Below are 14,107 nucleotides of genomic sequence, written 5' to 3'. Positions count from 1 at the left end.
GATAATCAACATCTCTAAAATCCTGAGTAAACATTGAGCCAATAATTTGCCCTGAGTTAATCTTTGGTAGCTTTACCATCATCAAAGAATAAACGGCCAACAATAGAGTTATTATATGGATATAATATATTTGAAAGTTTCCAAATTCTTCTAGTGATATATTATTTCAAAATTCCTACACACATTCATTTCACTTGGAATATGTACCCTCACTTTTAACATTAATTCTACAACTTTAAAAGTATTCACCTTTATCTTCTTACCAAGCATGGAAAAAATAATACTGACTGAGACATAGCTCTAATTACAATATAGAACGGATAATTCAAGTTGATATCTATTTCTAATCTTTGAAAATCAGTAAGATCAGTTTCAGCCAACCATATAAAAGGCATTCTGAAAAAAGTTCAAGAGACTTCTATAGCTGCTAAACTTTTCAAAGAGCTGAAAAGTTTATTCATAATAATGAGTACAAGATATTTGAAAAGCTAATCAGAATAAACTTCTTCATCATAACTGAAATAAGGCATCTTAAGTTGCACAATTCTGGGGTTTAGTCAGGATAGGTTTATTCTTAATATTCCCCATAAAAAATGTTAGAACCTAAGATTTTATTAATTCTTTACAAAATTAAAATAGATGGCTAAGACTAGTTTTATAAGATAGAAGGATTGACTCTCCCAAAATAATTTTGCTTAGTAAACTATTCCCAAAAATGTCTCATTTGATCTGTAGAGGCACGCAAATTCTGTCTCTTATTGCCGTTAGTATCAATATAACTAACAGTGTGAACCTGGTACATATCAAATTAGGCTTTTTATAGAATAATTTACCAAATTAAAGTTGTTCAGAGAGTCAAGCTCTATCATGAGATTAGTGTTACTTATCTACTCCAACTTTGAAAATGAGCAAAATATTAGATTTAAACATTTCTTATGGGGATATTAAGAAATTACCTCCCCTGGCTAAACCTTGGAGTGCGTCACACAATACGCCTTATTTCAGTTATGGAGGAAGAAGTTAATTCTAATTAGCAATTAAAATATCTTGTACAGTACTTAATATAATGAATAAACCCTTTCTAACTCTCTAACTATACAGTATGGAGGGAAAGCATAATTCTACAGCTAGCCAATATGCAGAAAATACCACCTTCGCATACAAATAGAAATTTATCACATGATACAGCATCAAAACGAAGTCTATAACTTTTTATAATAACATAATATCCTCTTCCTATTAGGGAGATAGCTTACAGAGAAATCTATGTTTCTTTATTCTTCACTGCAAAATCTAAAAAAATTAATTTTAATAATAAACTCTTATCATTTCAATACCTACCTTGTGGCCATTGCTAATATCATGGAAGTGATAGCTTTGAAAATATTAGAACAATGACTACAAGATAGGATTCATTGAAAAATATTCCTAGTAACAGCTTTGCTATTTTTCTTATCATTAAAAATATAAAAAGGACCTTTCCCTGTGTTCAAATTATGTGATAACTAAGGGCTACAACTACACAATAGTCTTTTTCTATTTCAAGAATAAATCAGATCTTTCAAGGTCTATCTCTCTGGGATCACAATTTAAATACTTATTATCAGAGCTTTGGTACTTAAGTGATTTACAGAAACACATCTGCCTTTTCTTAAATTAGATAGATTAATGATTATTTTTTTACAGCCATAACAGAATTCAATACAATAAATAAAGCAGCCATACCTCTTTTTGCTTCCAATATTGTATCCTTGAATCTTGAGCCAGACGGAACTTTATAGTTTGATAATTCAGGGAATAGCGGGGCAAGTCGAACTAGTTCTTCCATACGGGGTCTATCAACTGAATATTCTGATGTCAAATCAACTCCTTTCATCTCTCGGGAAAGATCAAAATCTTCTTCTTCTTCTTCCACTTCATCCTCGAGTTCATCATCAGAAGAATCTGCATCCAGACCCGGTGTGGCTTCCCGGGACAATGCTATTCCGAAAAAGAAAAATTTAAAAAAATTTTCTGATACCATGGAATTCAAGAAGAAAAGGAATAATGGGGAGATGAACAATCTTATCACCCTAGTACAGTTGAGTAGACATAAATGAATATTGCAAAAAAGGGAATTTTAAGTTAAATCATGTTTAGCCAGCTACTTTATCTCTGCAGTTTAGTATGATAAATAAGAAATTATACCACCAAGTACTGTATAATTTTCTTCATACAGATAAATTATCTGTGTTTCAATGAAATTTTACTTGCAATCATTTCACTGTAATATGAAAGCCTGGAACTTCTTCAAGTATCTAAATTCACCTTTGTAATAATGTATGTGCCCAAAAGAAGAGGAGAGATACAGGATGATGATATACAACAGTCATTTATGTCCATTTAGTAAAATTCATTATCGTTACACAATTAAAGTCAAATTATAAGGATTTCCTCATCATCTTCTCCTCCTACGCCTATTGACACAAAGGACCTTGGTTAGATATCGCCAGTCGTCTCTATCTTGAGCTTTTGAATCAATACCTCTCCATTCACCATCCCCCATGTCACGCTTCATAATCCTTAGCCATGTATGCCTGGCCCTTCCAACTCTTCTAGTACCTTGTGGAACCCAGTTAAAAGTTTGGTGAATTAATCTCTCTTGGGGAGTGCAAAGAGCATGCCAAACCTTCTCCATCTACTCCTCACCATGATCTCGTCCTCAAATGGTAGTTGAGTAATCTCTCTTATAGTTTCATTTCTAATCTTGTCCGGCCATTTAACTCCCAATATTCTTCTGAGGGCTTTGTTCTTAAATCTATAAAATCTGTTGGATATTCTTTCATTGTCATACCATGACTCATGTCCATACAATAAAACCATTCTCACTAAACTGATATATAAGGATTTAGGAGTGTAAAAAAAAAACAATACAAAAGAAGTTATTTAATTTTATAGATGATTCAGGAGTGTAATATGGAATGGAGGTAAACATGGGACTTTGTACAGTACTATACTATAAAATCATAGTAATATAAACTACAATACTGTACAGTGAATGAACTCCAGGGAAACAAAGAAGTGAGTTATTCTAGGTGTTAGTTGACTATGAATAAGCATCTACGTATTAGTTAATGAAGGTGATAAGTCAAATGACCCTAGGGCATCAGAAAGTAACCTCCATCAAAACTGAGGGTTGACTATATCATAATTAGCTAGGGTTAATTTATATTTTTTATCCATAATTACACTTTTGCTGTCCAATATGATGACTAGCGTGTGTTCCTCAATCTAAATTCCAAGGTAGTGAAATCTAAATTGACAGTTTCACTTTACTTGAAAAACCTACGCAGAAAACTCCCCAGTCGCATATTAAACATCCCAGGATATAAAACCCCTGTTTCCCTCAAATGTCCTTTACACCATTTATTATTATTATTATTATTATTATTATTATTGATGTTGTTGTTGTGAAGAGGAGCAGAATGAGTTCTGGAATGAATTAACTAGGTGTGTAGAAGGACTGGGTAGAAGTAATTATGTAGCTGTCATGGGTGACTTAAATGCTAGAGTGGGCTCTGGAGAGGTAGAAGGTGTCATTGGGAAGTATGGCGTACCAAGTGAAAATGAGAGTGGTGAGAGACTGGTAGATATGTGTGTTGAGCAAGAGATGGTGATAAGTTCTAGCTTTTGCAACAAGAAAGATAAAAACAAGTATACATGGGTAAGAGTGGCATATGGAAGAGTGGTAGAAAGGGCGTTAATGGATTATATGTTGATAACTAAAAGAATGTTTGGAAGATTGAAAGACGTGCACGTGTTTAGGGTTACAGTATGGCTAACGGTATGTCTGATCATTTCTTGGTGGAAGGAAAATTAGTTGTAGCAAAAGAGTGGGGGAATAGAATAGGTCGATGTAAAAGGGAGCTAGTGAGGGTTGAAGAGCTAATAAAACCGGGGGTAAAAAGTAAATATCAAGAAAAGTTGAAAATGGCATATGACGAAGTGAAAGTAAGAGAAATGGGTAATTTAGAGGAGGAGTGGAAGTTAGTAAAAGAAAATTTTGTTGGGATTGCAAGTGATGTGTGTGGCAAGAAGTTCATTGGAGGCAGCATGAGGAAGGGCAGTGAATGATGGAATGAAGGAGTGAAGGTAAAAGTGGAAGAGAAAAAGAGGGCTTTTGAAGAATGGCTGCAGAGTAATAGTGTAGAGAAGTATGAAAGATATAGAGAGAAAAATGCGCAAGTAAAGCGCAAGGTAAGTGAGGCAAAGAGGGCAGCTGACCTGAGGTGGGGTCAGGGATTGGGTCATTCATATGAAGAGAATAAGAAGAAGTTTTGGAAAGAAGTGAAGAGAGTAAGGAGCGCTGGTTCAAGAATTGAAGAGACAGTGAAAGATGGAAATGGAAGGTTGATAAAAGGAGAGGAGGCAAGGAAAAGGTGGGTGGAGTATTTTGAAAGTTTACTGAATATTGAGGATAATAGGGAGGCAGATATAATTGCTGTTGCAGGTATTGAGCTGCCGGTGATGGGAGATGAGAATGAGAGAGAGATTACAAGAGAGGAAGTGAGGAGAGCACTAGAAGAAACGAGAGTAGGAAAAGCATCTGGTATGGATGGTGTGAGAGCTGAGATGTTGAAGGAAAGGGGTGTGACTACTTGAATGGTTGGTGAGGTTATTTAATATGTGTTTTGTGTTGTCAATGGTACCAGTAGATTGGGTTTGTGCATGTATTGTACCACTATATAAGGGTAAGGGAGATGTGCATGAGTAGTGTAATTCAAGAGGTATTAGTTTGTTGAGTGTAGTTGGAAAAGTGTATGGTAGAGTAATGATTAATAGGATTAAGGATAAAACAGAGAATGCAGTCTTAGAAGTACAGGGTGGTTTTAGAAGAGGTAGGAGTTGTATGAATCAGATTTTTAGTTAGGCAGAAATGCGAGAAATATTTAGCAAAAGGTAAGAAGGTGTATGTTGCGTTTATGGATCTGGAGAAAGCGTATGGTAGAGTTGATAGGGAAGCAATGTGGAATGTGATGAGGTTATATGGAGTTGGTGAAAGGTTGTTGCAAGCAGTGAAAAGTTTCTACAAAAGTAGTAAAGCATGTGTTAGGATAGGAAATGAAGTGAGCGATTGGTTTCCGATGAGAGTGGGGCTGAGACAGGGATGTGTGATGTTGCCGTGGTTGTTTAACTTGTATGTTGATGGAGTGGTGAGAGAGGTGAATGCTCGAGTGATTGGACGAGGATTGAAACTGGTAGACGAAAATGACCATGAATGGGAGGTAAATCAGTTGTTGTTTGCGGATGATACTGTACTGGTTGCAGACGCGGAAGAGAAGCTTGGCCGATTAGTGACAGAATTTGGAAGGGTGTGTGAGAGAAGGAAGTTGAGAGTTAATGTAGGTAAGAGTAAGGTTATGAGATGTACGAAAAGGGAAGGTGGTGTAAGGTTGAATGTCATGTTGAATGGAGAGTTACTTGAGGAGGTGGATCAGTTTAAATACTTGGGGTCTGTTGCTGCAGCAAATGGTGGAGTGGAAGCAGATGTATGTCAGTGAGTGAATGAAGGATGCAAAGTGTTGGGGGCAGTTAAGGGAGTAGTAAAAAGTAGAGGGTTGGGCATGAATGTAAAGAGAGTTCTATATGAGAAAGTGATTGTACCAACTGTGATGTATGGATCGGAGTTGTGGGGAATGAAAGTGATGGAGAGACAGAAATTGAATGTGTGTGAGATGAAGTGTCTAAGGAGTATGGCTGGTGTATCTCGAGTAGATAGGGTTAGGAACGAAGTGGTGAGGGTGAGAATGGGTGTAAAAAATGAGTTAGCAGCTAGAGTGGATATGAATGTGTTGAGGTGGTTTGGCTATGTTGAGAGGATGGAAAATGGCTGTCTGCTAAAAAAGGTGATGAATGCAAGAGTTGATGGGAGAAGTACAAGAGGAAGGCCAAGGTTTGGGTGGATGGATGGAGTGAAGGAAGCTCTGGGTGATAGGAGGATAAATGTGAGAGAGCGTGCTAGAAATAGAAATGAGTGGCGAGCGATTGTGACGCAGTTCCGGTAGGCTCTGCTGCTGCCTCCGGTACCTTGGAAGAACACGGAGGTTGGAGCAGTAGGGGATTCAGCGTTATGAAGCTTCATCTGTGGTAGATAACGGGGGAGGGTGGGCTGTGGCACCCCTAGCAGTCCAGCCAAACTCAGTTGAGTCCCTTGTCAGGCTGGGAGGAACGTAGAGAGGAGAGGTCCCCTTTTCTGGTTCATTAGTTTGATGTCGGCTACCTCCCAAATTGGGGGAAATGCCTTGGTATATGTATGTATGTATGTATTGTTGTTGTTTTTATTATCATTTTTATTATCATTATCATTATTACTAGCTAAGCTACAATCATAGTTGGAAAAGCAACATGCTATAAGCCCAAGAGCTCCAATAGGGAAAATAGCCCAGTGAGAAAAGGATATAAGGAAATAAATAAACAACAACATAAGTAATGAATAATTAAAATAAAATATTTTAAGAACAGTAACAACATTAAAATAAATCTTTCATATATAAACTATAAAAACTTCAAAACACAACAAAAGGAAAAGAAATAAGATAGAATAGTGTGCCAAAGTGTACCCTCAAGCAAGAGAACTCTACACCAAGGCAGTGAAAGACCAAGGTACAGAGGCTATGGCACTACTAAAGACTAGATAGCATTGGTTTGATTTTGGAGTGTCTTTCTCCTGGAAGAGCTGCTTACTATAGCTAAAGAATCTCTTCTACCCTTACCAAGAGGAAATGTAGCCACTGAAAAATTGCTGTGTAGTAGTTAACCCCTTGAGTGAAGAAGAATTATTTGGTAATCTGAGTATTGTCGAGTGTATGAGGTCAGAGGCGAATGTGAAAAGAATAGTCCAGACTATTCAGTGTATTTGGAGGCAAAGAAAAAATGAGCCATAATCAGAAAGAGGGATCCAAAAATGTTATTTTCATTAGTAAAATAAATTTTTGAATATACTTACCCGATGATCATGTAGCTGTCAACTCCGTTGCCCGACAGAAATCTACGGACGGGATACGCCAGCGATCGCTATACAAGAGGGGGGTGTACTCACCAGCGCCATCTGTGGTCAGGTACTCCAGTACTTCTTGTCAACACCACCTCAATTTTTCCCTCGGTCCACTGGTTCTCTATGGGGAGGAAGGGTGGGTCAATTAAATCATGATCATCGGGTAAGTATATTCAAAAATTTATTTTACTAATGAAAATAACATTTTTCAATATTAATCTTACCCGATGATCATGTAGCTGATTCACACCCAGGGAGGTGGGTGAAAACCAGTATACATGTTAATCAAGAAGCTAAGTATCCCGTATTTCATTTTTATCAGTTATTCAAAATAACAAATAAAACGATAAGTACCTGGTAAGGAAGTCGACTTGAACCATTACTCTGCCTTTAATAAGTACGTCTTCCTTACTGAGCGCAGCGGTCCTCTTAGGAGGCTGAACGACTCTTAGGTGCTGAAGTATAAAGGGCTGCAACCCATACTAAAGGACCTCATCACAACCTCTAACCTAGGCGCTTCTCAAGAAAGAATTGACCACCCGCCAAATCAACTAGGATGCGGAAGGCTTCTTAGCCTACCGTACAACCCAAAACAACAATAAAAGCATTCAAGAGAAAGGTTAAAAAGGTTATGGGATTATGGGAATGTAGTGGCTGAGCCCTCACCTACTACTGCACTCGCTGCTACGAATGGTCCCAGGGTGTAGCAGTTCTCGTAAAGAGACTGGACATCTTTGAGATAGAATGATGCAAACACTGACTTGCTCCTCCAATAGGTTGCATCCATAACACTCTGCAGAGAACGGTTCTGTTTGAAGGCCACTGAAGTAGCCACAGCTCTCACTTCATGTGTCCTTACCTTCAGCAAAGCAAGGTCTTCTTCCTTCATATGAGAATGAGCTTCTCTAATCAGAAGCCTTATGTAGTAAGAAACTGCGTTCTTAGACATAGGCAGTGAAGGTTTCTTAATAGCACACCATAAGGCCTCCGATTGTCCTCGCAAGGGTTTTGACCTTTTAAGATAGTACTTAAGAGCTCTGACAGGGCAAAGTACTCTCTCTCGTTCGTTACCCACCATGTTGGAAAGGCTAGGTATTTCGAACGATTTAGGCCAAGGACGTGAAGGAAGCTCGTTTTTAGCCAAAAAACCGAGCTGTAAGGAACATGTAGCCGTTTCAGATGTGAAACCTATGTTCCTGCTGAAGGCGTGAATCTCACTTACTCTTTTGGCTGTTGCAAGGCAGACGAGGAAAAGAGTTTTTAGAGTGAGGTCCTTGAAAGAGGCTGACTGGAGAGGTTCAAATCTTGATGACATAAGGAACCTTAGGACCACGTCTAGATTCCAGCCTGGAGTGGACAACCGACATTCTTTAGAGGTCTCAAAAGACCTAAGGATGTCCTGCAGATCTTTGTTGGTGGAAAGATCCAAGCCTCTGTGGCGGAAAACCGCTGCCAACATACTTCTGTACCCCTTGATCGTAGGAGCTGATAGAGATCTAACATTCCTAAGATGCAACAGGAAGTCAGCAACTTGGGTTACAGTGGTACTGGTAGAGGAAACTGCATTGGCTCTGCACCAGCTTCGGAAGACTTCCCACTTAGATTGATAGACTCTGCGAGTGGATATCCTCCTTGCTCTGGCAATCGCTCTGGCTGCCTCCTTCGAAAAACCTCTAGCTCTTGAGAGTCTTTCGATAGTCTGAAGGCAGTCAGACGAAGAGCGTGGAGGCTTGGGTGTACCTTCTTTACGTGAGGTTGACGCAGAAGGTCCACTCTTAGAGGGAGAGTCCTGGGAACGTCGACCAGCCATTGCAGTACCTCTGTGAACCATTCTCTTGCAGGCCAAAGGGGAGCAACCAACGTCAGCCGTGTCCCTTCGTGAGAGACGAACTTCTGAAGAACCCTGTTGATGATCTTGAACGGCGGGAATGCATACAGGTCGAGGTGGGACCAGTCCAGCAGAAAGGCATCCACGTGAACTGCTGCCGGGTCTGGAATCGGGGAACAGTACAATGGGAGCCTCTTGGTCATCGAGGTAGCGAACAGATCTATAGTTGGCTGACCCCACAGGGTCCAAAGTCTGTTGCACACGTTCTTGTGAAGGGTCCACTCTGTGGGGATGACTTGACCCTTCCGGCTGAGGCGATCTGCCGTAACATTCATATCGTCCTGAATGAACCTCGTTACCAGCGTGAGCTTTCGATTTTTTGACCAAATGAGTAGGTCCCTTGCGATCTCGAACAGCTTCCTCGAATGAGTCCCTCCCTGCTTGGAGATGTACGCCAAGGCTGTGGTGTTGTCGGAGTTCACCTCCACCACCTTGTTTAGCAGGAGGGACTTGAAGTTCATTGAGGCCAGATGAACTGCCAACAACTCCTTGCAATTGATGTGAAGCGTTTCCTGTTCCTTGTTCCATGTCCCCGAGCATTCCTGTCCGTCCAATGTCGCGCCCCAGCCCGAGTCTGATGCGTCCGAGTAGAGATGAAGGTCGGGGGTCTGAACAGCTAACGAGAGACCCTCCTTGAGAAGAATGCTGTTCTTCCACCACGTTAGAGTAGCCCTCATCTCTTTGGAAACAGGAATAGAGACCGTCTCGAGCGTCATATCCTTGTTCCAGTGAGCTGCCAGATGGTACTGAAGGGGGCGGAGGTGGAGTCTCCCTAACTCGATGAACAGGGCTAGCGATGAAAGAGTCCCTGTTAGACTCATCCACTGCCTCACCGAGCATCGGTTCCTCCTCAGCATGCTCAGGATGCACTCCAGGGCTTGGTTGATTCTTGGGGCCGACGGAAAAGCCCGAAAAGCTCGACTCTGAATCTCCATCCCCAGGTAAACGATGGTTTGGGAAGGAACGAGCTGGGACTTCTCTAAATTGACCAAGAGGCCCAGTTCCTTGGTCAAATCCAAAGTCCATCTGAGACTCTCCAGACAGCGACGACTTGTGGGAGCTCTTAAAAGCCAGTCGTCTAAATAAAGGGAGGCTCTGATGTCTGCCAAGTGAAGGAATTTCGCAATATTCCTCATCAGTCGCGTAAACACAAGAGGTGCCGTGGTCAGGCCAAAGCACAGGGCTTGGAACTGGTACACAACCTCTCCAAAGACGAATCTCAGAAAAGGTTGGGAGTCTGGATGGATGGGAACGTGAAAGTAGGCGTCTTTCAGATCTAACGAGACCATCCAGTCCTCCTGCCTGACCGCTGCTAGGACCGACTTCGTCGTCTCCATTGTGAACGTCTGCTTGGTGACATAAGCATTGAGCGCACTGACGTCCAGCACCGGTCTCCAACCTCCTGTCTTCTTGGCCACCAGGAAGAGACGATTGTAAAAGCCCGGGGATTGATGGTCCCGGACTATCACCACTGCCTCCTTCTGTAACAGGAGCGACACCTCTTGATGTAACGCTAGCCTCTTGTCCTTCTCCTTGTAGTTGGGAGAGAGGTTGATGGGAGATGTGGTCAGAGGGGGATTGCGGCAGAACGGAATTCTGTAACCCTCCCTTAGCCACTTGACAGACTGAGCGTCTGCACCTCTGCTCTCCCAGGCTTGCCAGAAGGTCTTGAGTCTGGCTCCTACAGCTGTCTGGAGAGGAAGGAAGTCAAAGCTTGCTTTTCGTGGACTTGGCACCTTTCTTGGACTTGCCCCGGTGACTGTCTCCACGGGTACTTCCTCTACTGGGGGCTCTGCCACGAAAGGGCGGAATGAATCTGGTAGCAGGTGTATCAGCCACAGGGGTGCGGTAAGATCTCGGCACGGAAGGTAAGGTTTTAGCCTTACATGCTGAAGAGGCCATGAGGTCATGCGTATCTTTCTGGATAAGAGCCGCAGCCATATCCTTGATTAACTCCTCCGGAAACAGGAACTTGGAGAGAGGAGCAAACAGCAACTGTGACCTCTGGCAAGGGGTGATACCAGTCGATAAGAAGGAGCATAGAAGTTCCCTTTTCTTGAGGACTCCTGAGACAAAAACAGACGCAAGTTCGCCAGAACCATCGCGAATTGCTTTGTCCATACAGGACATGATCAGCATGGCCGAGTCTTTGTCAGAAGGGGCAGTCTTCCTGCTTAGGGCCCCCAGGCACCAGTCGAGGAAGTTAAAAATTTCGAAGGCTCGAAAGACTCCCTTCATCAAGTGGTCCAGATCAGAAAAAGTCCAGCAGACCTTCGAGCGTCTCATAGCCGACCTGCGGGGAGAGTCAACCAGACTTGAGAAGTCGGCCTGGGCAGAGGCAGGAACCCCCAAGCCAGGTTCCTCTCCCGTGGCATACCAGACGCCCGACTTAGAAGCCAGCTTAGGAGGAGGAAACACAAAAGAGGTCCTTCCCAGTTGCTGCTTGGACTGCAACCAATCCCCTAAAATCCTCAAAGCTCTCCTTGATGATCTGGCGAGGACAAGCTTGGTGTAGGCAGACGTAATAGGCTGCATGCCTAGAGAAAACTCGGATGGAGGAGAACGAGGGGTTGCAGATACGAAGTGTTCAGGGTATAACTCTCTGAACAGAGCCAGGACCTTACGAAAGTCTAAGGAAGGCGGCGAAGACTTGTGTCCCTCCACATCAGAAGTAGGATCATCCAGGTGAGCAGCTTCATCCTCAGAAACCTCATCGCCTGAGAGTTGAGTAGCAAGAGTTAACGGTAGAGCGGTATGCTGAATGGCTGAATCCTGCAGAACGGGTGCATGCGCACTTGCGGATCCATCATCATACCTCTGCTGAAGAGACTGAGGGCTGGCAATGACAAAGTCATGAGGCTGGTGTGAGGGAGGTTCTGCGGTGGTCTGAGGAGCAAGCGTGGTCAGAAGCGAATGCTGTAAGGCATGAGGCTCATGCTGCATGGTATGCGGCTCATGCTGTATGGGAAGAGGCTCATGCTGCGAAGAATGCGGCTGCTGAATGGTAAGAGGCTCGTGCTGCATGCGTTGAGGAGGCTGCCTCATAGCATGAGGCTCCTGCCTCAAGGGTTGCGCCTGCCTCAAGGGTTGAGGAGGTTGCTGCGCAGAGTGAGGCTCCTGCCTCAAGGGTTGAGGAGGTTGCCGCATAGCATGAGGCTGCTGCCTCATGGGTAGAGGAGGTTGCTGCGCAGAGTGAGGCTCCTGCCTCAAGGGTTGAGGAGGTTGCCGCATAGCATGAGGCTGCTGCCTCATGGGTAGAGGAGGTTGCCGCATAGCATGAGGCTCCTGCCTCAAGGGTTGAGGAGGTTGCCGCATAGCAAGAGGTTCCTGCCTCAAGGGTAGAGGAGGTTGCTGCATAGCGCTGGAACCTGGCAACTCCCAATGCGGCAGCTCACGCATGGAAGCAGGAGGAGCCTCAAGAACATACGTCTGGCAGGGAGGACTGCGCAGAGGTGGAGGAGCGCTCGCAGGAGGAGGTGTGCTAACCTTCTCTGCCTGATACTCCTGCATCAAAGCCGCAAGCTGAGACTGCATAGTCTGCAGCAAAGACAACTTGGGGTCCACAGAAGTTGGAGCAGAGGCCTGTTGAGGCACCTCTTTACCTCTCTTAGGAGGTGTGCAGACATCAGATGACTGCGGCGAGTCCGAACTGGCCCAGTGGCTACACCTGGGCCGTTGGACTAGCTCGGACGGGACCTTACGTTTGAGAGGTCGAGAGACCTGGGTCCACCGTTTCCTCCTGGAAACTTCTTCCGCAGACGAGGAATTTAAGGGCTCAATCGTCTGGGAGTGGAAGTGACGATCTCTATCAGATACGCCCGCAACCACTGAGGATACAACTGTGCGCCGATCAAGGCCTGCCGAACCCTTTTGCCCTTCGACTTTGCTTCTCCCCTGGGCTTGGGAGCTTGCAAGAGGTCCCGGACTGGGAGGACGACTGGCACGCACAGAAGTATCCTCATGCGCAACACTGACACTGACACTAGGCACAGCACTGGCACTAACACTTCCCACTGCACTTTTCACTTTAAGTTCCTTGACATCTGCCAAGAGAAGATTGTGGTCACTAACTAAAGACTCCACCTTATCACCAAGAGCCTGAATGGCACGCAACATATCCGTCATATCAGGCTGAGCACTCGTAGCAGGTTCGGGGGTCACCACCACAGGGGAAGGAAAAGGTTGAGGGTCATGGGGGGAGGAATAAACCAAAGAGCGAGAAGAACTCCTCCTAACTCTCTCCCTCTCTAACCTAGTCGTATACTTGAGGAATTCATTAAAATCGAATTCCGAAAGCCCAGCACATTCCCCACATCGATCTTCCAACTGACAGGATTTTCCCCTACAGTCGGAACAAACGGTGTGAGGATCAACAGAGGCCTTCGGAAGACGCCTATTACAAGTCCTAACACTACATCGCCTAATTTTAGGAGCTTGAGAGTGGTCGGACATCTTGAATTTAGAGAACAGTCAAGGGGGAATTCCAAAGTAAAGCAAAGATCGTTAACCAATAAATCAATTTAATTCCAAAAGCTATCTAAGCTAAGGGAAAAGCTTCCTGTACAGCGAAGGCTAAATTTTAGAGCAAATACTTCACCAAAACCGTGAACAAAGACTCCAAAATCAACAGCGTATCCATGTAGGTCTTGCCGGCGGCACGACAGAGGAAAAATTGAGGTGGTGTTGACAAGAAGTACTGGAGTACCTGACCACAGATGGCGCTGGTGAGTACACCCCCCTCTTGTATAGCGATCGCTGGCGTATCCCGTCCGTAGATTTCTGTCGGGCAACGGAGTTGACAGCTACATGATCATCGGGTAAGATTAATATTGAAAATGTTATTTTCATTAGTAAAATAAATTTTTGAATATACTTACCCGATGATCATGTAGCTGTCAACTCTGTTGCCCGACAGAAATCTACGGTCGGGATACGCCAGCGATCGCTATACAGGTGGGGGTGTACACAACAGCGCCATCTGTGGTCAGGTACTCTAGTACTTCTTGTCAACACCACCTCAATTTTTTCCTCGGTCCACTGGTTCTCTATGGGGAGGAAGGGTGGGTCAATTAAATCATGATCATCGGGTAAGTATATTCAAAAATTTATTTTACTAATGAAAATAACATTTTTCAATATTAATCTTACCCGATGATCATGTAGCTGATTCACACCCAGGGTGGTGG

The 14,107-nt window shown here is 43.5% G+C and overlaps 1 protein-coding gene across 6 annotated transcripts in view; it reads right to left on the bottom strand.

Annotated features, from left to right (window-relative positions):
- Window positions 1–14,107, bottom strand: part of LOC137628522 (cytosolic carboxypeptidase 1-like) — a 450,678-nt gene that overhangs the window by 146,233 nt on the left and 290,338 nt on the right. For all 6 annotated transcript variants that reach the window (XM_068359676.1, XM_068359683.1, XM_068359708.1 and 3 more), the window contains one exon: window positions 1,726–1,980. In XM_068359676.1, the coding sequence (XP_068215777.1) occupies window positions 1,726–1,980 (255 nt within the window). The remainder of the gene's footprint in view (window positions 1–1,725; window positions 1,981–14,107) is intronic.

The sequence above is a fragment of the Palaemon carinicauda genome, chromosome 2, assembly GCF_036898095.1.
Source record: "Palaemon carinicauda isolate YSFRI2023 chromosome 2, ASM3689809v2, whole genome shotgun sequence".
Classification (NCBI taxonomy): domain Eukaryota; kingdom Metazoa; phylum Arthropoda; class Malacostraca; order Decapoda; family Palaemonidae; genus Palaemon; species Palaemon carinicauda.
The sequence above is the reverse complement of the archived record's forward strand: the minus strand, read 5'-3'. Positions and strand labels throughout refer to the sequence as shown.